The 26036-nt window shown below is 38.6% G+C and overlaps 1 protein-coding gene across 2 annotated transcripts in view; it reads left to right on the top strand.

Annotated features, from left to right (window-relative positions):
* Positions 1-26036, top strand: part of LOC132419206 (protein WWC3-like) — a 120025-nt gene that overhangs the window by 70292 nt on the left and 23697 nt on the right. Inside the window, exons 5-7 of one of the 2 annotated variants that reach the window (XM_060003182.1) lie at positions 19598-19671; positions 21202-21317; positions 24179-24437. In XM_060003182.1, coding sequence (XP_059859165.1) covers positions 19598-19671; positions 21202-21317; positions 24179-24437 — 449 coding nt within the window. Of the gene's footprint in view, positions 1-4420; positions 4556-19597; positions 19672-21201; positions 21318-24178; positions 24438-26036 lie in introns of those variants that run through there. The other variant, XR_009518151.1, reaches the window with a different exon arrangement.

Here is a 26036-nt window from a genome sequence, read left to right on the forward strand (position 1 = left end):
GATAGGGATTGCATTGAATCTGTAGATTGCTTTGGGTAGTAGAGTCATTTTCACAATGTTGATTCTTCCAATCCAAGAACATGGTATATCTCCATCTATTTGTATCATCTTTAAGTTCTTTCATCAGTGTCTTATAATTTTCTGCATACAGGTCTTTTGTCACCCTAGGTAGGTTTATTCCTAGATATTTTATTCTTTTTGTTGCAGTGGTAAATAGGAGTGTTTTCTTAATTTCACTTTCAGATTTTTCATCATTAGTGTGTAGGAATGCCAGGTATTTCTGTGCATTAATACGTATCCTGCTACTTTACCAAATTCAGTGATTAGCTCTAATAGTTTTCTGGTAGCATATTTAGTATTCTGTATGTAGAATATCATGTCATCTGCAAGCAGTGGCAACTTTACTTCTATTCCATTTGGATTCCTTTTATTTCTTTTTCTTCTCTGATTGCTGTGTCTAAAACTTCCAAAACTATGTGGAATAAGAGTAGTGAGAGTGGGCAACCATGTCTTGTTCCTGATCTTATTGGAAATGGTTTCAGTTTTTCACCATTGAGGATGATGTTGGCTGTGGGTTTGTCATATATGGCCTTTATTATTTTGAGGAAAGTTCCCTCTATGCCTACTTTCTGCAGGATTTTTATCTAAATGGGTGTTGAATTTTGTTGAAAGCTTTCTCTGCATCTATTGAGATGATCATATGGTTTTCCTCCTTCAATTTGTTAATATGGTGTATAACGTTGATTGATTTGCATATACTGAAGAATTCTTGTATTACTGGATTAAACCCCACTTGATCACGGTGTATGATCCTTTTAATGTGCTGTTGGATTCTGTTTGCTAGTATTTTGTTGAGGGTTTTTGCATCTATTTCATCAGTGAAATTGGCCTGTACTTTTCTTTCTTTGTGACATCTTTGTCTGGTTTTGGTATCAGGGTGATGGTGGTCTCGTCGGATGAGTTTTGGAGTGTTCCTCCCTCTGCTATATTTTGGAAGAGTTTGAGATGGATAAGTGTTAACTCTTCTCTAAATATTTGACACTATTCTTCTGTGAAGCCATCTGGTCCTGGACTTTTGTTTGTTGGAAGATTCTATCAACTGTGATTTTTAATCACAGTTTCAATTTCAGTGCTTGTGATTGGTGTGTTCATATTTTCTATTTCTTCCAGGTTCAGTCTTGGCAGGTTGTGCATTTCTAAGAATTTGTCCATTTCTTCCAGGTTGTCCATTTTATTGGCATAGAGTTGCTTGTAGTAGTCTCTCATGATCTTTTGTATTTGTGCAGTGTCAGTTGTTACTTCTCCTTTTTCATTTCTAATTCTATTGATTTGAGTCTTCTCCCTTTTTTTCTTGTTGAGTGTGGCTAATGGTTTATCAATTTTGTGTATCTTCTCAAAGAACCATCTCTTAGTTTTATTGATATTTGCTATCGTTTCCTTCATTTCTTTTTCATTTATTTCTGATCTGGTCTTTATGATTTCTTTCCTTCTGCTAACTTTGGGGTTTTTTTGTTCTTCTTTTTCTAATTACTTTAGGTGCAAGGATGGGCTGTTTATTTGAGATGTTTCCTGTTTCTTAAGGTAGGATATATTGCTATAAACTTCCCTCTTAGAACTGCTTTTGCTGCATCCCATAGGTTTTGGGTCATCTTGTCTCCATTGTCATTTGATTCTAGGTATTTTTTGATTTCCTCTTTGATTTCTTCAGTGATCAGTTTGTTATTAAGTAGTGTATTGTTTTGCCACCATGTGTTTAAATTTTTTACAGATCTTTTCCTGTAATTGATGTCTAGTCTCATAGCGTTGTGGTTGGAAAAGATACTTGGTATGATTTCAGTTTTCTTAAATTTACCAAGGCTTTATTTCGGACCCAAAATATGATTTATCATGGAGAATGTTCCATGAACACTTGAGAAAAATGTGTATTCTGTTGTTTTTGGATGGAATGTCCTATAAATATCAATTATTCCATCTTGTTTAATGTATCATTTAAAGCTTGTGTTTTCTTATTTATTTTCATTTTGGATGATCTGTCCATTGGTGAAAGTGGGGTGTTAAAAGTCCACTACTATGACTGTGTTACTGTCGATTTCCCCTTTTATGGCTGTTAGTATTTGCCTTATGTATTGAGGTGCTCCTGTGTTGGGTGCATAAATATTTACAATTGTTATATCTTCTTCTTGGATCGATCCCTTAATCATTATGTAGTGTCCTTCTTTGTCTCTTCTAATAGTCTTTATTTTAAAGTCTATTTTGTCTGATATGAGAATTGCTACTCCAGCTTTGTTTTGAGTTCCATGTGCATGGAATGTCTTTTCCATCCCCTCACTTTCAGTCTGTTGTGTCTGTAGGTTTGAAGTGGGTCTCTTGTAGACAGTATATATATGGGCCTTGTTTTTGTATCCATTCGGCCAGTCTGTGTGTTTTGGTGGGAGCATTTAATCCATTTACATTTAAGGTAGTTATCGATATGTATGTTCCTATTCCCATTTTGTTAATTGTTTTGGGTTTGTTATGGTAGGTGTTGTTCTTCTCCTGTGTTTCTTGCCTAGAGAAGTTCCTTTGGCATGTGTTGTAAAACTGGTTTGGTCATGCAGAACTCTCTCCGCTTTTCCTTGTCTGGAAAGGTTTTAATTTCTCCATCAAATATGAATGAGATCCTTGCTGGGTAGAGCAATCTTGGTTGTAGGTTTTTCTCCTTCATCAGTTTAAATATGTCCTGCCACTTCCTTCTGGCTTGCAGAGTTTCTCCTGAAAGATCAGCTGTTAACCTTATGGGAATTCCCTTGTATGTTATTTGTTGTTTTTCCCTTGCTGCTTTTTTTTTGTTTGTGAGTCTTTTGTTTTGTTTTTTTTGTGGTACGCGGGCCTCTCACTGTTGTGGCCACTCCCGTTGTGGAGCACAAGCTCCGGACGTGCAGGCCCAGTGTCCATGGCTCACAGGCCCAGCTGTTCCGCGGCATCTTTGCTGCTTTTAATATGTTTTCTTTGTATTTAATTTTTGATAGTTTTATTAATATGTGTCTTGGCATGTTTCTCCATGGATTTATCCTGTATGGGACTCTCTGTGCTTCCTGGACTTGATTAACTATTTCCTTTCCCATATTAGGGAAGTTTTCAACTATAATCTCTTCAAATATTTTCTCAGTCCCTTTGTTTTTCTCTTCTTCTTCTGGAACCCCTATGATTTGAATGTTGGTGCGTTTAATGTTTCCCAGAGGTCTCTGAGACTGTATTCAGTTCTTTACATTCTTTTTTCTTTATTCTGCTGTGCAGTAGTTATTTCAACTATTTTATCTTCCAGGTCAGTTATCCGTTCCTCTGCCTCTGTTATTCTGCCATTGATCCCTTCTAGAGTATTTTTCATTTGATTTATTGTTTTGTTCATCGTTGTTTGTTTCATCTTTAGTTCTTCTAGGTCCTTGTTAAACGTTTCTTGCATTTTGTCTATTCTATTTCCAAGATTTTGGATCATCTTTACTATCATTATTCTGAATTCTTTTTCAGGTAGACTGCCTATTTCCTCTTTATTTGTTAGGTCTGGTGGGTTTTTACCTTGCTCCTTCATCTGCTGTGTGTTTTTCTGTCTTCTCATTTTGCTTATCTTCTGTGTTTGGGGTCTCCTTTTTGCAGGCTGTAAGTTCATAGTTCCTGTTGTTTTGGTGTCTGTTCCCAGTGGTAAGGTTGGTTCAGTGGGCTGTGTAGGCTTCCCAGTGGAGGGGACTAGTGCCTGTGTTCTGGTGGATGAGGCGGATCTTGTCTTTCTGGTGGGCAGGTCCACATCTGGTGGTGTGTTTTGGCATGTCTGTGGCCTTATAATGATTTTAGGTAGCCTCTCTGCTAATGGGTGGGGTTGGTTTCTTGTCTTGCTAGTTGCTTGGCATAGGGTGTCCAGCACTGTAGCTTGCTGGTCGTTGAGTGAAGCTGGGTGCTGGTGTTGAGATGGAGATCTGTGGGAGATTTTTGCCGTTTGATATCACAGGGAGCTGGGAGGTCTCTTGTGGACCAGTGTCCTGAAGTTGGCTCTCCCACCTCAGAGGCACAGCAGTGACACCTGGCTGCAGCACCAAGAGCATTTCATTCACATGGCTCAGAATAAAAGGCAGAAAAAATAGAAAGAATGAAAGAAAGAAATAGGATAAAATAAAATAAAGTAGATCAAGCAAAATAAAGCTAGTAAAATAAAAAATAATTATTAAGAAAAAAATTTTAAAAAAGTAAAAATACAAACAAATATAAAAATGGACGGACAGAACCCTAGGACAAATGCTGAAAGCAAAGCTATACAGACAAAATCTCACACAGAAGCATACACATACACACTCACAAAAAGAGAAAAAGGGAAAAAAATAATATATATTAGTCCCAAATCCACCTCCTCAATTTGGGCTGATTTGTTGTCTATTCGTGTATTCCGCAGATGCAGGGTATATCAAGTTGATTGTGGAGCTTTAATCCGCTGCTCCTGAGGCTGCTGAGAGAGATTTCCCTTTCTCTTCTTTGTTTGCACAGCTCCCGGGGCTCAGCTTTGGATTTGGTCCCACCTCTGCATGTAGGTCGCCTGAGGGCATCTGTTTTTCGCTCAGAAGGGATGGGGTTAAAGGAGCCGCTGATTCGGGGGCTCTGGCTCACTCAGGCCAGGAGAAGGGAGGGACACGGAGTACCGGGTGAGCCTGCGGCTGCAGAGGCCAGTGTGACGTTGCACCAGCCTGAGGCGCGCTGTGCGTTCTCCTGGGGATGTTGTCCCTGGATCCCGGGACCCTGGCAGTGGTGGGCTGTACAGGGTCCCCGGAAGGGGTGTGTGGATAGTGACCTGTGCTCGCACACAGGCTTCTTGGTTGGCTACCTAGTGTGTGGAAACCTCTCCTCCTTCATTGCTGCCTACCACTGGTGCAGTTCCCGTCCCTATTCTTTTGTCTGTGTTTTTTCTTTTGCCCTACCCAGGTATGCAGAGATGTATTTCTGATGTATCTGTGGGAATGATGGTGATCTCTTCGTCTTACTCTTCCGCCATCTTCCTCAACTCCCTCTACAAAGAGTTTAAAACACATGTGTAAGACATCATCAAAAAGCATAATAAAAAATGTGGACAAAATACTACAGTAAGTCTAGAAAACAGTGTGAACAAAATGAGAATACTGACAAAGGAAAATGCTGTATGCTAATGATGAACAATCGGTAAAGAAAACATAAATAAAAGAAGGTTATTCCATGCTCATGGATTTGAAGACTTAACATTATTCAAAGGATTATACTGTCCATGGTAATCAGTAGTTTTAGTTCAATCCCTGTCAAAGCCCCAATAGTGTTTTCTTTTTCAGAAATAGAAAATACGTCCTCAACTTCATATGGAATTTCAAGGGATCCCCTAGGTAGCCAAAACATTTTGCAAAAGAAAGACCAAGGTGAAAGGACTCATACTTCCTGATTTCAAAACTTAGCACAAAGCCACAGTAAGTAAAACTGTGTGCTACTGGCATAAGGACAAACATGTGGACCAATGGAATAGAATACAGAGCCCATATATAAGCTCTCATATATATGGTCAATTGATTTTCCACAAAGGAGTCAAGACTGTTATTCATTACTGGAAAGGACACTCTGTTCAACAAATGGTGTTTGGAAAACTGGATATTCACATGCAGGGGAATGAAGCTGCAGCCTTACTTTACACTATAAAAAGGTTAACTCAGAATTGATGAAGGATGTAAATGCAGGAGCTAAGATTACAAAACTCTTTGAGGAAAACACAGAGGAAAATCTTCAGAGCATTGGATTTGGTAGTCTTTTCTTGGATATAACACAAGACAGCACAGAGAATAAAAGAAAAAATAGAAACTTTGTAATTCAAATAAAGTGTTATGCATTAAGTGATGCCAGCAGTTAAAAGGTATCCACAAAAATCAGAGAAAATATTTGCAAATCATATATTTTTTAAGTAGCATGCAGAACAAGAACAAAAAAACTCTTAAACCTAACAAAAGAAAGGCAAACAATTCAATTGAAAGGGGGTAAAACCTAAACAGATATTTCTTGAAAGAAGATGGACAAATGGCTAGTAAGCATATGAAAAAATGCTCAGCATCATTAATCATTGAGGAAATGCAAAGCCAAGAACAGTGAAATAATATTTCCCGCACAATAAGATGGTATATAATTTAAAAACTGCAAATAACAAGTGTTGGTGAGGATATGGAGAAATCGAACCCTTGTATGTTGCTGTTGATTATAAAACATGCAGCCATTCTGGAAAGCAGTTTGAGAATACTTCAAAAAGTACAACTTACTGTATGATCCAGCAGTTCCACTGCCAAATTTATCTATATGTAAAAGAGTTTAAAACAGGTATTCATATGAATTCATACATATTCATAGCAGCATTATTTTTCAGTAGAAAAGAGATAGAAATAGCTTGTGCCTATCAGCCGATGAATGCATATATATTCAATTATATATAGAATGGAATATTATTCAGCCATAAAAAGGAGTGAAGTAGTTAACATGCTATATGTTTGAATCTCAGAAATGTTATTATAAATGAAAGGAGCCAGACATAAGTTGTATGATTTTGTATGATTTTTTTATATGAAATTTGCACAATAAGTAAATCGTTAGAGGAAAAAAGTGATTGTCATTTGCTTAAGGTCAGGGAACCAGTGATACTGCTTGTTCCTCTTGGGGCAGTGGAAATGTTTTAGAACTAGATAAGAAGCAGTGGTTGTACAACATGGTGATTGTATTAACTGCCACAGAATGGTTCAGTTTGAAAGCATTGTGTTAGGTGTATTTGAGCTCTCTAAAACATATATGAGCACAGTATGGGAATTGTTTTCACATTCTCTGTGGTTTATCTATGAAGATCTCAAGGGATGTTAGCATTTTTTTCTTACTAACATAACTTTTTCTTTAGGAAACAAAGATTTTAAAAGCTAGTTAAAATGGTACCACAATTATTTGCCATTTTAGTCACAATCCATCAGAATCAGTCAATCACTGGTTTAAATTATAAAAAATTGTATTAAATTTTTGTATAAATTAAATTGAAAATTTTCTTTTAAATCTAACAAGAATGGAGAGTGGGGTGGGTCAACTGCCCAGTGAGAGTTGGAGACCTATAATTGGAGTGAAATGACTGCTTTAAAGAGAAGGGAAGCATTACATCTCTCTTCAAATAGTTTGTCTTATTCTGTTACAGAGCCTGGTGAACCTTACCAATGGTTTCAAGAATTTCTCCTTTATTACTGACTCTCTGCAGGATTTTTCTCAGAGTTCGGGCTCACTTGTAGATTCTCATTTGCCTCAACAGTTCTGTGATGCTTCATCTCAAACGGATATCATTGGAGAGGTATGCTTGCTTAAGGGACAAGAAACAAGTGTGCTGAGAGAGAAGGGCTTCTTTTGTGTTGCCATCAGCAGTTTTGTTTAATTTTCCATTTTCACAAATATTTAATGTTTTATGCAGTTAGGTTGAAAGACAGCATATTGTTTGATTCCCTCTTGTGAAGGTTCAATGGTATGGGATGCAGTTAAATTTTTAGCTACCTTTGTCCTTGTGACTTAGATTTTTTAAAAGAACCCTTTGCAGAGTTGAGATTAAACACTTTTTCAACAAAACATGACTTTCTAATGCACAGATTGGCAAGCTTTTTCTGTAGAAGGATCAGACAGTGAATGTATTAGGCTTTTCAGGGATGTGGTGTCTGTCAGCTATTCAGCTCTGCCATCTAGTACACAAGGACCCATAGGTTCTAGAAGAACAAATTGGTGTGGCTATGTTCCTATAAAACTTTACTTATTAGGTGGCAGAATGGATTTTTCCTCTGGTTGCCTGAGGATTGACTTTACAACACTAGGTTACTAAAGTCTTTGTAGCTGAGGCACTCTTGGCTTCTACTTTGATACTGTTTGTCATTGTTCTAAAAAAAGGTTAGGAAATTTACCTGAATTAAAATTAATTTTGTTTGAGACTTGGTAGAATTTCAAAATGCACTTTTGATAATGTGTGAATCTTTGAGTTAGGCGAGGGTTGGGAATCAGTATTTGAAACTGGACTGTGGATATTTAAAAGCAGTACTTTTGTAATGTCATTGAGTGACATTTGCTGTTAAGATTTTACCAAATAGAAATCCACTTGCACTGCTTCTTTTTCCTAAGACTTATTAAACAGAGATGTGTAAGTGGAAAGGTGAAGACAGAAAAAGATGAGAGAATAAAGAAAATAGATTGACATAAAACTCAGGTCTTGAAATAATTAGTACTGCAGGGGGAAGATGGTGGAAGAGTAACACGCGGAGATCACCCTCCTCCCCACAGATACATAAGAAATACATCTACACGTGGAACAACTCCTACAGAACACCTACTGAACGCTGGCAGAAGACCTCAGACCTCCCAAAAGGCAAGAAACTCCTTGCGTACCTGAGTAGGGCAAAAGAAAAAAGAATAAACAGAGACAAAAGAATAGGGATGGGACCTGCACCAGTGGAAGGGAGCTGTGAAGGAGGAAAAGTTTCTACACACTAGAAGGCCCTTCACGGGCGGAGACTGCAGGTGGTGGAGGGGGGAACTTTGGAGCCACGGAGGAGAGCGCAGAAACGGGTGTGGAGGGCAAAGCATTGAGATTCCTGCACAGAGGATCAGTGCCAACTGGCACTCACCAGCCCGAGAGGCTTGTCAGCTCACCTGCCGGGGCAGGCGGGGCTGGGAGCTGAGACTCAGGCTTCGGTTGGAGTGCAAGGAGAGGACTGGGGCTGGTGGCCTGAACACAGCCTGCAGGGGGTTAATACACCACGGCTAGCTGGGAGGGAGTCCGGGGAAATGTCTGGACCTGCTTGAGAGTCAAGAGACTTTTTCTTCCCTCTTTGTTTCCTGGTGAACAAGGAGAGGGGATTACGAGTGCTGCTTAAAGGACCTCCAGAGACAGGCGCGAGCCGCGGCTAACAGCGCGGACCCCAGAGATGGGTGGGAGATGCTAAGGCCACTGTTGCCACCACCAAGAAGCCTGTGTGCGAGCACAGGTCACTCTCCACACCTCCCCTCCCGGGAGCCTGTGCAGCCTGCCACTGCCAGAGTCCCAGGATCCAGGGACAACTTCCTGGTGAGAACACATGGCGAGCCTCAGGCTGCTGCAACGTCACGCCGGCCTCTGCCACATGGGCTCGCCCCACATCCGGACCCCTCCCTCCCCGCAGCCTGAGTGAGCCAGAGCCCCCAAATCATCCCAAATTGAGGAGGTAGATTTTGAGAATTTTAATATATTAAAAGATGTATTATTTTTTCCCCTTTTCCTTTTTTTGTGAGTGTCTTTGTGTATGCTTCTGTGTGAGATTTTGTCTGTATAGCTTTGGTTTCACCATTTGTCCTAGGACTCTGCCCGTCCGGTTATTTTTTTACTTAAAAAAATTTTTTTTCTTAATAATTATTTTTTATTTTAATAATTCTATTTTGTTTTATCTTTATTTTATTTTATCCTCTTTCTTTCATTCTTTCTTTCCTTCCTTCCTACTTCCTTTCCTCCCTCCCTTGCTCCCTTCCTCCCTCCCTCCCTCCCTCCCTCCCTTCCTTCCTTCCTTCCTTCCTTCCTTCCTTCCTTCTTTCTTGCTTTCTTTTTCTCCACACTGGTCCAAAAGACATGTCCCAGCTCCACATAATATCACATGGTGAAAACCTCCCAGAGATCTCCATCTCACCACCAACACACAGCTGCACTCAACACCAGCAAGCTGCAGTGCTGGACACTCTATGCCAAAACACTAGAAGACAGTAACACAACCCCACCCATTAGCAGAGACGCTGCCAAAAAACATAATAAGACCAGAGACACGCCAAAACAAACCACCAGATGTGGACCGCCCACCAGAAAGAAAAGATCCAGCCGCATCCACCGGAACACAGGCACTAGTCCCTTTTACCAGGAAGCCTACACAACCCACTGAACCAACCTTAACCACTGGGGGCAGACACCAAAAATAAAGGGAACCACGAACCTGCAGCCTGCAAAAAGGAGACCCCAAACACAGTAAGATGAGCAAAATGAGAAACAGAAAAACACACAGCAGGAGGAGCAAGACAAAAACCCACCAGACCTAACAAATGAAGAGGATATAGGCAGTCTACCTGAAGAAGAATTCAGAATAATGTTAGTAAAGATGATCCAAAATGTTTGAAATAGAATAGAGAAAATGCAAGAAACATTTAACAAGAACCTAGAAGAACTAAAGAGGAAACAAGCAATGATGAAAAACAATAAATGAAATTAAAAATACTCTAGAAGGGATCAATGGCAGAATAACTGAGACAGAAGACCTGAAGACAGTGACCTGGAAGATAAAATAGTGGAAATACCTACTGCAGAGCAGAATAAAGAAAAAAGAATGAAAAGAACTGAGGACAGTCTCAGAGACCTCTGGGACAACAGTAAACACACCAACATTCAAATCATAGGGGTCCCAGAAGAAGAAGAGAAAAAGAAAGGGACTGAGAAAATATTTGAAGAGATTATAGTTGAAAACTTCCCCAGTTTGGGAAAGGAAATAGTTAATCAAGTCCACGAAGCACAGAGGGTCCCATACAGCATAAATCCATGGAGAAACGCACCAAGACACATATTAATAAAACTATCAAAAATTAAATACAAAGAAAACATATTAAAAGCAGCAAGGGAAAAATAACACACAACAGTATCCCCATAAGATTAACAGCTGATCTTTCAGCATAAACTCTGCAAGCCGAAGGGACTGGCAGGACATATTTAAAGTGATGAAGGAGAAAAACCTACAACCAAGATTACACTACCCAGCAAGGATCTCACTCAGATTTGATGGAGAAATTAAAACTTTACAGACAAGCAAAAGCTGAGAGAGTGGAGCAGCACCAACCAGCTTTAAAAGAAATGCTAAACGAACTTGTCTAGGCAAGAAACACAAGAGGAGGAAAAGACCTACAGTAACAAATCCAAAACAATTAAGAAATGGGAATAGGAACATACATATCGATAATTACCTTCAATGTAAGTGGATAAATGCTTCCACCGAAAGACACAGACTGCCTGAATGGATACAAAAAGAAGACCCATATGTGTGCTGTCTATAAGACCCACTTCAGACCTAGGGACACATACAGACTGAAAGTGAGAGAATGGAAAAAGATATTCCATACAAATGGAAATGAAAAGAAAGCTGGAGTAGCAATTCTCATATAAGACAATATAGATTGAAAATAAAGACTATTACAAGAGACAAAGAAGGACACTATATAATGATCAAGGGATCCATCCGAGAAGAAGATATAACAATTGTAAATATTTATGCACCCAAAATAGAAGCACCTCAATACATAAAGCAAATACTAACAGCCATAAAAGGGGAAATCGACAGTAACACATTCATAGTAGGGGACTTTAACAACCCGCTTTCACCAATGGAAAGATCATCCAAAATGAAAATAAAAAAGGAAAAACAAGCTTTAAATAATACATTAAACAAGATGGACTTAATTGATATTTATAGGACATTCCATCCAAAAACAACAGAACACACATTTCTCTCAAGTGTTCATGGAACATCTCCACGATAGATCAAATCTAGGGTCACAAATCAAGCATTGGTAAATTTAAGAAAATTGAAATTGTATCAAGTTTCCTTTCCGACCACAATGCTATGAGACTAGATGTCAACTACAGGGAAAGATCTGTAGAAAATACAAACACATGGAGGCTAAACAATACAGTACTTAATAACGAAGTGATCACTGAAGAAATCAAAGAGGAAATCAAAATATACCTAGAAACAAATGACAATGGAGACACGACGACCCAAAACCTATGGGATGCATTAAAAGCAGTTCTAAGAGAGGTTTATAGCAATCAATCCTACCTTAAGAAACAGGAAACATCTCGAATTAACAACCTAACCTTGCACTAAAAGCAAATAGAGAAAGAAGAACAAAAGTACCCCAAAGTTAGTGGAAGGAAAGAAATCATAAAATCAGATCAGAAGTAAATGAAAAAGAAATGAAGGAAATGATAGCAAATATCAATAAAACTAAAAGCTGGTTCTTTGAGAAGATAAATATTATTGATAAACCATTAGCCAGACTCAGCAAGAAAAAAAGGGAGAAGACTCAATAGAATTAGAAATGAAAAAGGAGAAGTAACAGCTGACACTGCAGAAATACAAAAGATCATGAGAGATTACTACAAGCAACTCTATGCCAATAAAATGGACAACCTAGAAGAAATGGACAAATTCTTAGAAATACACAACTTGCCAAGACTGAATCAGGAAAAAATAGATAATATGAACAGACCAATCACAGGCAATGAAATTGAAACTGTGATTAAAAATCTCCCAACAAACAAAAGCCCAAGACCAGATGGCTTCACAGGCAAATTCCATCAAACATTTAGAGAAGAGCTAACACCTATCCTTCTCAAACTCTTCCAAAATATAGCAGAGGGAGGAACACTCCCAAACTCATTCTACAAAGCCACCATCACCCTGATACCAAAACCAGACAAGGATGTCACAAAGACAGAAAACTACAGGCCAATATCACTGATGAACATACATGCAAAAATCCTCAACAAAATACTGGCAAACAGAACCAACAGCACATTAAAAGGATCATACACCATGATCAAGTGATACACCATATTAACAAATTGAAGGAGAAAAACCATATGATCATCTCGATAGATGCAGTGAAAGTTTTTGACAAAATTCACACCCATTTATGATAAAAACCCTGCCGAAAGTAGGCATAGAGGGAACTTTCCTCAACATAATAAAGGCTATATATGACAAACCCACAGCCAACATTGTCCTCAATGGTGAAAAACTGAAATCATTTCCACTAAGATTAGTAACAAGACAAAGTTGCCCTATCTCACCACTCTTATTCAACATAGTTTTGGGAGTTTTAGCCACAGCAATCACAGAAGAAAAGGAAATGAAAGGAATCCAAATTGGAAAAGAAGAAGTAAAGCTGTCACTCTTTGCAGATGACATGATACTACACATAGAGAATCCTAAATATGCTACCAGAAAACTACTAGAGCTAATCAATGAATTTGGTAAAGTAGCAGGATACAAAGTTAATGCACAGAAATCTCTGGCATTCCTATACACTAATGATGAAAAATCTGAAAGTGAAATTAAGAAAACACTCCCATTTACCATTGTAACAAAAATAAAATATCTAGGAATAAACCTGCCTAAGGAGACAAAAGACCTGTATGCAGAAAATTATCAGACACTGATGAAAGAAATTAAAGATGATACAAATAGATGGAGAGATATACCATGTTCTTGGATTGGAAGAATCAGCATTGTGAAAATGACTCCACTACCCAAAGCAATCTACAGATTCAATGCAATCCCTATCAAACTACCACTGAAATTTTTCACAGAACTAGGACAAAAAATTTCACAATTTGTGTGGAATTACAAGAGACTCCGAATAGCCAAAGCAATCTTGAGAATAAAAAACAGAGCAGTAGGAATCAGGCTCCCTGACTTCAGACTATACTACAAAGCTACAGTAATCAAGACAGTATGGTACTGGCACAAAAACAGAAAGATAGATCAATGGAACAGGATAGAAAGCCCAGATATAAACCCATGCACATATGGTCACCTTATCTTTGATAAAGGAGACAGGAATGTACAATGGAGAAAGGACAGCCTCTTCAGGAAGTGGTACTGCGAAAACTGGACAGGTACATGTAAAAGTATGAGATTAGATCACTCCCTAACACCACACACACAAAAAAACTCAAAATGGATTAAAGACCTAAATATAAGGAGAAAAACTATCAAACTCTTAGAGGAAAACATAGGTAGAGTACTCTATGACATAAATCACAGCAAAATCTTTTTTGACCCACCTCCTAGAGAAATGGAAATAAAAACAAAAATAAACAAATGGGACCTAATGAAACTTCAAAGCTTTTGCACAGCAAAGGAACCATAAAAAATACCAAAAGACAACCCTCAGAATGGTAGAAAATATTTGCAAATGAAGCAACTGACAAAGGATTAACCTCCAAATTTTATATGCAGCTCATGCAGCTCAATAACAAAAAAACAAACAATCCAATCCAAAAATGGGCAGACGACCTAAATAGACATTTTTCCAAAGAAGATATACAGACTGCCAACAAACACATGAAAGAATGCTCAACTTCATTAATCATTAGAGAAATGCAAATCAAAACTACGATGACATATCATCTCACAGCAGTCAGAAAAGCCATCATCAAAAAATCTAGAAACAATAAATGCTGGAGAGGGTGTGGAGAAAAGGGAACCCTCTTCCACTGTTGGTTGGAATGTAAATTGAGATAGGCACTGTGGAGAACAGTATGGAGGTTCATTAAAAACTACAAATAGAACTACCATATGACCCAGCAATACCACTACTGGGCATATACCCTGAAAAAACCATAATTCAAAAAGAGTCATGTACCAAAATGTTCATTGCACCTCTATTTACAATAGCCCAGAGGTGGAAACAACCTAAGTGTCCATCATTGGATGAATGGATAAATAAGATGTGGCACATATATATAATGCAATATACTCAGACATAGAAAGAAACGAAATTGAGCTATTTGTAATGAGGTGGATGGACCTAGAGTCTGTCATACAGAGCGATGTAAGTCAGAAAGAGAAAGACAAATACCATATGCTAACACATGTATATGGAATTTAAGAAAAAAATGTCATGAAGAACCTAGGGGTAAGACAGGAATAGAGACACAGACCTAGTAGAGAATGGACTTAAGGATATGGGGATTGGGAAGGGTAAGCTGTGACAAAGCGAGAGAGTGGCATGGACATATATACACTACCATATCTAAAATAGATAGCTAGTGGGAAGCAGCCGCAAAACACAGGTAGATCAACTTGGTGCTTTGAGACCACCTAGAGGGGTGGGATAGGGAATGTGGGACGGAGGGAGACGCAAGAGGGAAGAGATATGGGAACATATGTGTATGTATAACTGATTCAGTTTGTTATAAAGCAGAAACTAACACACTATTGTAAAAGAATTATACTCCCATAAAGATGTTAAAAAAATTGTTATATTGCAGGTTTGGAATTTGAGGCTCAGAGAGGTGAAGTGACTTGCCCAAGGTCACACAGCTTATTCTTGTTTGATTGTAAATCTTGTGTTGTTAACAGTACTAGTCATTAAATGTTCAAAATGAGAAAAAAAATAATTAGCTACTATTTTGAAACTCAGCAAACATTTCCTCTTTTGGAAGTATAGTAAATAATGAGTATTTCTTGAATTTTCTGGAACAGCCTATTTTCAGTTTTCCCCTCATTTTCCTAATAGTACACTTGTACATTTTCAACCACATGTATTATGTGGTTTAAAGAATATGGTCACTAACTGTAACACACAGGGAAGAATCTGTTAACCCAAAAAATAATATTTTTTTCTAAAGATTTTGGAGTGACTGAGAGAAGGAAAGAAGTCCGACTCACTCAGTTTCTTTAGTTAGTCATTGCTTCTTGTCAGGAGGTTAGAATTAGAATGTATTTATTTCTAACTAGCATGAGGAGAAAGGGGTTAGATCAAAGACTTTTGTAATGATTTATATAGAATGTCCTAAACCTTTTGGTGTGAAGCTTGTTACAGAGTTGTAATAACAATACCAGTAAATTCTTCTTATTGATGAAACTCTTAAGTGTACGGGAGCAGGCATCTTCCCACGTCTGACCTCATTTTAACCAGTTGTTCCCATCTCTGTTACGTAGTATGATGAGGAGACTAAGGTGCCAGGTTACCTAAGGTCTTAAAGCTGAGAGAGGCAAGTCTGGGTTCAAAATTACATCTCTGATGATTAAACTCCTGCACTGTCTACTACATCATGTTACTATAGAGAAAAATACCAAAAAGCTATGCCCTATATCATAAGTACATATGATATCATATATTAGCTCTTGCTATGTGGGTTTTAAAACTGCAGTCAAAGTGTCAGGTCAATTAGAAAGTCAGTCTCAGATTAGGTGACCAAACAAGCAAGAATGTACAAGGGGGAAAAGACAGTCTCTTCAATAAGGAGTGCTGGGAAAACTGGATAGCTACATGTAAAAGAATGAAATTAGAACATTCTCTGACATCATACACAAAAATAAACTCAAAATGGGTTAGTAAGACCAGATGCTATAAAACTCTTAGAGGAAAACATAGGAAGAACAGTCTTTGACATAAATCACAGGAAGATCATTTTTGACCCACCTCCTAGAGTAATGAAAATAAAAACAAAAATAAGCAAATGGGACCTCATTAAACTGAAAATCTTCTGCCCAGCAAAGGAAACCATAAACGAAATGAAAAGACTAGGGAAAGACAGATGAGAAAAAATATTTGCAGAGTGACCAACAAGGGATAAATCTCCAAAATATACAAACAGCTCATGCAGCTGGATATCAAAAAGAAACAAACAAGGCAATCAAAAAAATGGGTGGAAGATCTAAGTAGACATTTCTCAAAATAAGACATACTGATCGCCAAAAGTCACATGAAAATATGCTCAACATCACTAATTATCGGAGAAATGCAAATCAAAATTACAATGCGATATCACCTCACAGCAGTCAGAATGCCCATTATCAAAAAGTCTACAAGCAATAAATTCCACTGTTGTTGGAAATGTAAACTGGTGCAGCCACTATGGATAACAGTATGGAGCTTCCTTAAAAAGCTAAAAATAGAGCTACATATGATCCTGCTATCCCAATCCTGGGCATATATCCAGAGAAAACCATAATTCGAAAAAATACATGCACCCCAGTGTTCACTGCAGCACTATTTACAATAGCCAGGACATGGAAGCAAGCTAAGTGTCCATTGACCATGGAATGATAAAGATGTGGTACATATATACAATGGAATACTACTCAGCCATAAAAAAGAATGAAATAATGCCATTTGCAGCAATATGGATGGAACTAGAGATTACCATACTAAGTGAAGTAGGTCAGACAGAGAAAGACAAATATCATATGATATTGCTTATATGTGGAATCAAAAAAAACGATACAAATGAACCTATATACAAAACAGAAATAGAGTCACAGATGTAGAAAACAAACTGTGGTTAGACGGGGAAAGGGGAGGAGGGATAAACTGGAAGATTGGGATTGACATATAGACACTACTATGTGTAAAGTTTATAGCTAATAAGGACCTACTCTATAGCATAGGGAACTCAACAGTCTGTAATGACCTACGTGGGAAAAGAATTTTAAAAAGAGTGGATACATGTATATGTAAAACTGATTCACTTTGCTATACACCTGAAACTAACACAACATTGTAAATCACCTATACTCTTCAGCATGGCAGTTTGTTTCACCAAAATGTGCAAGCTGAGAAGGCAATAGAGAAAGTCACCTAACATGATGGGAGTAACAATCCATTGTAACCTAATCACAGAAATGACTTTTCTTTACTTTTGCTCTTTTCTGTTGGATCGAATCAAGTCACTGGGTCCAACCTACTTTCTAGTAGAGGTGAACACACCTGGGCTGAATAACAGAAAGTGAAGATTGTTGAGGGCCAACTTAGAAGTGTATCTATTTTAGTTAATATTATGAGCCAGTTTTGAGGGCAGGTGTTAGGTATATGACATGTTTTCCAAGAATAGGGATTTGTAACCAGAGACTTACAAGCAATATCAGCATAACATTGGAATTTGGAATTTGTGGTACATGGTATAGGACTATATAGAAACTGAGACAGGAACCATTTTGGTATTTTTTAATTGTAGGTTGCTTTGTTTTTGACTAAAACATTTTTATTTGTCTCAAAGAAGAGTGAAGCCTACAAGTTTGTAAATTACTTTTAGAAGAGATTTAAGGAGTGAAGTGTATTAATCTCACTGAAGAATCAGCTCAGTGATAAAGAGGGTGATGAAAAGACAAGTAGAGCATTTCCTTTCTGGAAAGTTTCTGAAGATGTCAAACTTCATATCTAAATATGTATACTGAGCAGAGTTTGTGGAAAGGGGGAGCTGATAGAACTGTTTAAATATATGATTGTGACTCATTTCATTGGAGAATTTTCAGTGCACCATAAGCCACTTCTTCATCTTGTCGTTCAGTATATTTCCAAGGCAATACACGTGTAGAGAAATTCACAATAGAAACTTATCAAAATGTGTATCAACAGATAAATTACTAATCATTCAAGTAGAATGTTCTTAAATATTTGTTGACATGAAGTTATTAAAAGGAAAAAGACTTAGTGGTCATAATATATGATCTAATAAAGTCAAGTCTACACCTAGAAGGATTTTTTTAAAATTTATTTATTGTTGGCTGCATTGGGTCTTTGTTGTGTGCAGGCTTTCTCTAGTTGCAGCAAGCGGGGGCTACTCTTCATTGTGGTGCGCGGGCTTCTCATTGTGGTGGCTTCTCTTGCGCAGCATGGGCTATAGGTGCGCGGGCTTCATTAGTTGCAGCATGCAGGCTCAGTAGTTGTGGCTTGCAGGCTCTAGAGCACAGGCTCAGTAGTTGCGGTGCACAGGCTTAGTTGCTCCATGGCATGTAGGATCTTCCTGGACCAGGAATTGAACCCGTGTCCCCTGCATTGGCAGGAGGGTTCTTAACCCGTGCACCACCAGGGAAGTCCCTGAAGGATTTGTTGAAAATACATTTTTATGACATTTCCAGGAATGAAAAAAGTAAGCCACAGTTGTGTTTCGTATAGGTCTTTTTGTTTTGTCTAGCATGTCGTTCACTTCAGTGTAATTAGTAGGAAAAATATTTAAATACAACTACTGATTGGATCCAGAACACCACATTTTATATTCTAGCTCTTAAAGTAATATTGCCCAATCCCAGTCATTTTTATTCTTTGATTTCCTTATTTTTACATTTTATTCTTTTATATAGCATACCATATTGGAGAGAGTTATCCTATATCCCAAACACATACTAGTCTTCTTCAGATTTTATTATTTCTTACTAGGACATGATCATTCCGTATTCATTGAGAAACTTGATATTTGAGAACACTGTACAAAATGGGATAATATTTTAAACCTTTGTATCAACTCTTAATAAATTATTTCTTTCTTTAAAAACTTCAATTTTGGGCTTCCCTGGTAGCGCAGTGGTTGAGAGTTCCCCTGCCGATGCAGGGGACACAGGTTCGTGCCCCAGTCCGGGAAGATCCCACATGCCGCGGGGTGGCTGGGCCCGTGAGCCATGGCTGCTGAGCCTGCGTGTCCGGAGCCTGTGCTCCGCAACAGGAGAGGCCACAACAGTGAGAGGCCCGCGTACCACAAAAAACAAAAACAAAAAACTTCAATTTTGTTTGATATAATAACAAACGAATATTTTTCCCCTGGGGAAAAAAAGTCCACTGTTTAGATAATATTAAACCCAGGTTCCCAAACCCCTCTGGTCAGAGATTGCAACAGATTTTATTTGGTACATTTCCTTCCAGTGCTTTAAAAAATTGAAATTTAAAGAAGAATTAAAAGAATATTTTTAACTGTTGCTGAAATTTAAATGAATTTACAATTTTGAAAATGTTTTAATATGAATTTTTATTGTTTTTCTTTTATTCCTCAAAGTTTGCCTTTGATGATAAAGCAAACCTTGTAGACCAAGTCAGACTTAATCGGCAATGTGAGGAGGCCAGAAAGAGGTAAGAAACTCATTTTAAAAATCTTGCCTCCTGCTTACTTCTTTTTCCCTGGAGAGAAATTGAACACAGTTCAGTATGTGTCTACCTACAATTTTACCAAAATGCAGTGTCTAATGTAATACAAAATAATGGATTCTCATTTTTTGTTTAGCTTCCGAATACATGTAACAAAATGTCAAGTGCATTTAAAATGTCAAATTCAAAATATTGCTAACACTTGTAAAGATCTGATTCATTAAGAATGGAGATTTTTCAGCTTTTTTTTATCCTTCTGGCTGAGAACTCCCTTTTTCCTTCCTCTTAGACTGAGTATCAGTCCCTCAGACCAGCCTAAGTTAAACTATTGTTTTTTCCTTTTAGTTATTTAGCTCAATAGGTTAATGTTGAGCCATTAATGGAAAAAGCCACACATAATTGTTTTCAAAGACATTTTAAGTACTAGAGTAACAGGTAATAGCAGTAGATATTCCATTTCATTTTGTTTGAAAGAATTTAGATGCAATTATTTATATTGACCTAAATAATAATAAATAGTCTGGCTTCTGAAATTCAATATTTGACTATATTTGTGCCTGTTTGTTTATCTTTCCTAGTCTTAATTTTAGAACATGGGCAAAACTGAGACAATTAATACATCATATTTCTCCTCAAATGCTTAGGGCCCCTTGTTTTCAATATTGTCCCACTGCTTTAGCATTACTGTCACCTGCTTAGCGACTTTATCTCTTTTCACCCTTTGGTAACTTGTTAAAACACAGTTGTTTAAAATATGTCCTACTTAAAGCTATAAAGCGTATCAAAAAGAAATTTCTTTCGTCAAAAATGAAATACTATCTTGAAGACAAAACAGCAGGATACCAGCTAGTGTAAGGAGGATACTTTCTGGCTAAATAATTGGCTCTCATCATTGTGTATAATTTATGTATGTCTGGAATTTCACTTTTCTTGGCTTCTTAGAAAATGTAAAAATATCAACAGAAGCAGCTCACATGACTCCCTGCTAAGGACAAGCATTAACTGACCTAGGTCTTCAGTTTGCTAAGTGGTTTTATATTCAATTTATTCTTGCTTGTTATGATGTAGTAGTGTTGGACTTTAAAATTTCCACATGTAATATTTCAAAATTCATTATCCATATTGATTATCTACAGTGGTCACATTATTAATCATATACTTCTTCTCTTTAGCTTGCTCGTATTTTTTGAAGGAATGTTGCCTCTTGTGAATATTCCTCTGGGCATTTTGCATGTTTGTTCTGAAAATGCATAGTGTAGGCTGGAATTTGCCAGGCTGCACTAAACTCAGAAAATAGGTCAATGCTATGCTTAGCAAGTAATTGTTACATGTTTTGCTGTAACATTTACCAAACACAGTGAGTGATTTCTTATTTTCTAGAGATGTAACCTTTAAGGTTACAGTGAATAACCTTTAAAATGTCTAGGTAACTACTTAGGTAGATTATTCATGAAAGAACATTGCATTTCACCTTCTTATGTATATTTTATATTTTACATATATTTTATTTTTTAGAGCATTTTCAGGTTTACAGCAAAACTCAGTGGACAATATAGAGTTCCCATGTACTTCTTACCTATCTACACATATAACCTCCCTCACTATAAACATCTCCAGAGATGTACCAGAGGGTAAGTACATTTGTTACAATTCATGAACCTACATTGTCACATCATAATCACCTGAAGTCCATCGTTCCTTTACATTAGGGTTCATTCATGGTATTGTACATTCTGTGCATTTGGACAAATGTATAATGACATGTATCCAATATTATGGTATTCAGTACAGTCTTTTCAATTCCCTAAAAATCCACAGTGCTTTGCCTACTCATTCCTTCCTCAGCACTAACCTATGAAAACCACTGAGTATTTACTAACTCCATAGTTTTCCAGAAAATCATATACATATAATCATGCAATATGTAGCCTTTTCAGATTGACTTCTTCACTTATAATACTGTGTAAATTTCCTTCCTGTATTTCATGTCTTGATGGCTCATTCCTTTTTAGTGCTGAATAATATCCCATTGTTTAAATGTACCATAGTTTATTTCTCTGTTCATCTACTAAAGTAGGACATCTTGGTTGCTTCCAAGTTTATTTTTTTATCCTATGTACAATTTTATTGATGGAATAAACGTATATTTCCATTGATAAAATGTAAAAACATAAAGGGAAGTGTTTCTTGATACATAGACGATATAAATAAAAGCAGGACAAAATTAATAAGCAGTGAGATGGAAACAAATTGCTTCCAAGGTTTGTCTGTTATAAACAAAGCTGCTAAAAACATCCATGTGTAGATTTGTGTGGACATAAAATTTCAGCTCTTTTGGGTAAACACCAAGGAGTGTGACTGCTGGATCACATGGTAAGAGTGTTTAGTTTTGTGAGAAACTGCCAAAGTGGCTGTAGCATTCTGCATTCCTTCCAGCAGTGAATGGGAGTTCCTGTTACTCCACATCCTCACCAGCATTTGATGTTGTCAGTGTCCTCATTTTGGCCATTCTAATAGGTGTGCAGTAGAACCTCACTGTTGTTTTAATTTTCATTTCCCTGGTGACGTATGATTTAGAGCATCTTTTTTTCATATGCTTTGCTGTCTGTTTATCTTCTTCAGTGAGGTGTCCATTAATTGGTGGTGGCCCATTTAATTGAGTTCTTTGTTCTCTCACTGTTGAGTTTTAAGTATTCTTTCTATATTTTGGATAACAGTTCTGATCAGATGTGTCTTTTGCGAATGTTTCCTCCCAGTCTGTGATTTGTTGTCTCACATGTGTTGACATTGGCTTTCACTGAGCAGAAGTTTTAATTTTAATGAAGTTGAGCTTACCCATTATTTCTTTCATGGATCCTGCCTTTGGTATTGTATCTAAAATGACATTTCCAAACCAAGGTCCTCTTAGTTTTCTCCTATGTAATCTCCTAAGAGTTTTATAGTTTTGCGTTTTATATTTAGGTCTTGAGTTAAATTTTGTGAAGGGTGTGAAGTCTGTGTCTAGATGATTTTTTTTTTTGCATGTGGATGTCCAGTTGTTCCAGCACCATTTGATGAAAAGACTGTCTTTGCTATCATATTCTTTCGCCAGTACCACACTATCTTGATTACCGTACTGCTTTATATTAAGTCTTGAGGTCTCGTAGTGTCAGTTCTCCAGCTTTGTTCTCTTCCTTCAGTATTGTGTTGACTGTTCTGGGCCTGTTGTCCCTTTAGAATCAATTTCGTTATGTCCACAAATACAAGTTGCTAGAATTTTGATTGGGATTGTTTTGCATCTATAGAGCAAGCTGGGAAGAAGTGACATCTTGACAGTGTCGAATCTTTCCTATCCATAAACATGGAATGTCTCTTCATTTATTTAGTTCTTCTTTGTTTCAGTTCATCACAGTTTTGTAATTTCTTTTGTATAGATCTTGTACAAGTTTTGTTAGACTTATAACTAAGTATTTCATTTTTGGAGGTGCCATGTGAATGGTATTGTGTTTTAAATTTAAGATCCACTTGTTTATTGATGGTATTTAGGAAAGCAGTTGACTTTTGTATAAGCTTGTATACTTCAATCTTGCACTAATTGCTTAAGAGTTCCAAGGGAAATTTTTTTTGTTATCAGTTTCTTTTGGGTTTTCCTCATAGATGATTATGTGAGCTGTGAACAAGGACTGTTTTATGTCTTTCTTTCCAATCTGTGCACAGTGTATTCCTTTTATGTTATTCCATTAGTTAGGACTTCCATATGACATTGAAAAGGATTAGTGATGGGGTAAACCGTTGTTTTGAAGTTGATATCAGTGAGAAAGCTTGAGCTTCACACCATTAAGAATGGTATTGGGGCTTCCCTAGTGGCGCAGTGGTTGAGAATCTGCCAGCTAATGCAGGGGACACGGGTTCGAGCCCTGGTCTAGGAGGATCCCACATGCCACGGAGCAACTAGGCCCGTGAGCCACAACTGCTGAGCCTGCACGTCTGGAGCTTGTGCTCCGCAACAAGAGAGGCCGCGATAGTGAGAGGCCTGCACACTGTGATGAGGAGTGGCCCCCACTTGCCACAACTAGAGAAAGCCCTCGCACAGAAATGAAGACCCAACACAGCCCAAAATAAATTAATAAAAAAATTAAAAACAGAATGGTATTAGTTGTATTATTATTTTTTTTTGTAGATGTGCTTTATCAAATTGAGGAAGTTTCTATTTTAGAGGGGTGTTTTTGGTTTTGTTTTTCATATATACTAAATGAATGCTAGATTTTGTCAGATGCTTGTTCTGCATCTCTTGATATGGTCACATGATCTTCTTTTTTAATCTGTTGCTGTGATGGATTATATTAATTGATTTTTGAATGTTGAACCAGCACATCTAGGATAAATCCCACTTGATGGTTGTGGTGTAAATCTTTTTGTGTTATGTTGGATTCTATTTGCTAATACTTAGTTGAGGATTTTAGCGTCTGTATTGTGAAGAGAATTTTAAAAATGAAGTTCATGGATTTTTCAGTGTCCCTGTCTCGCAGAGTCGCAAATATCCAGAGGCAGGTGGCCCAGTTTGAGAGCGAGTCCTGGCCGCGCATGGCCGAGGCCGACAGGGACCGGCTGAAGCTCATCAAGGAGAAGGAGGCCCTGCTTCAGGAGCTGCAGCTCATCATCCAGCAGAGGAGGCCGGCGGAGGACGTGGCCCGGCTGGAGGAGGAGCGGCGGCGCCTGGAGGAGGAGATCCAGCGCTCCCGGGCCACATCCGTGCAGGGTGCCACGGAAAGGTGGGCTGGCTGGGCAGGCGGGGCCGGCTTCCGGCGGAGGAGCAGCTGGCAAAGCCGAAGCCTTGTTACTCAGGCAGCTACGGCCTGGCGGAAGGTGGAGGGAGCCGGTGCCTGCCGTCTGCAGGGGGTGCCCAGGGCTCAGAGGCTCCCGGTCCCTATTACAAGTGGGAGGTGGTCGAGAACCGGATAGAGTAAGGAAGACCGGGGAACCCACCACTTAGACCCCGCCCACTCCCGCTGCAGGTACCGGGTGCACCCGGCCCCTGTGTTTTCAAGGCAGCGCCCAGGACAGGTGTCGGGTCTCCAGCCAACAGGGGGCCGGAGGCAGGTGGTGGTCGGCTCCGTGACCACGGAGGAACCTCGCTCCTGACATCAGCAGCATCTCCGTTTCCGCAGTCTACCTCTTACTTTTATCTCCGACTTTGATTTCTCGCCAGCAAAGCCTGCCCTTTTGGCAGCAGGAAGTCTCCGCTCTCTTGCGTGTCTTTCTGAACGTGCGCCTCTTCAGTTGGTCTTGGGGCTCTCCCAGTGTGGGACACATGAAGCCAGCACAGAGTCCTTTGTCCTCTGTTGCTCGCCCTTTCATGTGCCCTGTCTCCTGGTTTGCGTTTGCTGTGTGTGATCACAGATTGCTGTGTGATCACGGATTGCGTGGAAGGCTGGGTCTGCTTTCCACGTTGCACAGCTGTTAGAAGTTTGGGGATATTTGCTGAGCTTTGGAGAGCCCACCGCCCATTTGATAACATACTGGCTCCTTAAAATTCACTGTATTACCAGGATCATAAGCTGTATCTCTGTGAGCATTCTCTAGGTAGAGTTTAATAGTCACCTGAATTATTTGGTTAGTACAGATGCCCTTATAGTGACTGTTTCATCGAATGTTAGGATTGTCCTCTGTATTTGCTGGGGGTTATCTCTGCTTGGTTATTCATCATTAATTGATAGGTCTGTGTCCTGTCCTTAGGGGCTAATGTCAGCGCTGGAGGAAAGCGGTGTGGTTTGGAGAGTCCAGTGCATAGGAATGGGCAGAGTACATGCTAATTTGCCTGGCATGGTAGAGTGCCCTCTCACCTCGCTCAAAATAAACCCAGAATTTATTGCTTCTGACTCTGCAAAGGGATATGAAATGGAAGTTTCATCTGTGCTCTTGTGCTTCTGTATTGTTTCCGCTTAATATCACTTTCCATTCTTCCCATGGTATTCTCTTGTGTACATTCTGGGTGGGAGGCCCTGGCAGTTCCACTTGGTTCTCTGTTAATGGGATGGATTCAGTCCTGTGAATACTACTTGCTTCTCAGGACCTGACACCCACACACCAGTGACTGATTCTGCCCTTGCCATGTGGAGATCCCAGGGCACAAATCCAGGGAACCCCCAGAGCAGGTGTTACCATTATGCTTGGATTCAAGGCCTGGGTCCCCCAAACTTGTCCAGTTTATGCGGTCTTTTGTGGGAACAATGCAGGAGCTGAGTCTTGGGATCTGAAACCATGGGGTGAAGAAGGAGAAGTGAACTTGTCTTCTGAGCATGAAATATGTTGGTCCTGGGTCAGAAATGGTAAAGGGGAAAGGGAGGATGGATAAATTAGTTTGGGATTAA

This window comes from Delphinus delphis, chromosome Y (assembly GCF_949987515.2).
Source record: "Delphinus delphis chromosome Y, mDelDel1.2, whole genome shotgun sequence".
Classification (NCBI taxonomy): Eukaryota; Metazoa; Chordata; class Mammalia; order Artiodactyla; family Delphinidae; genus Delphinus; species Delphinus delphis.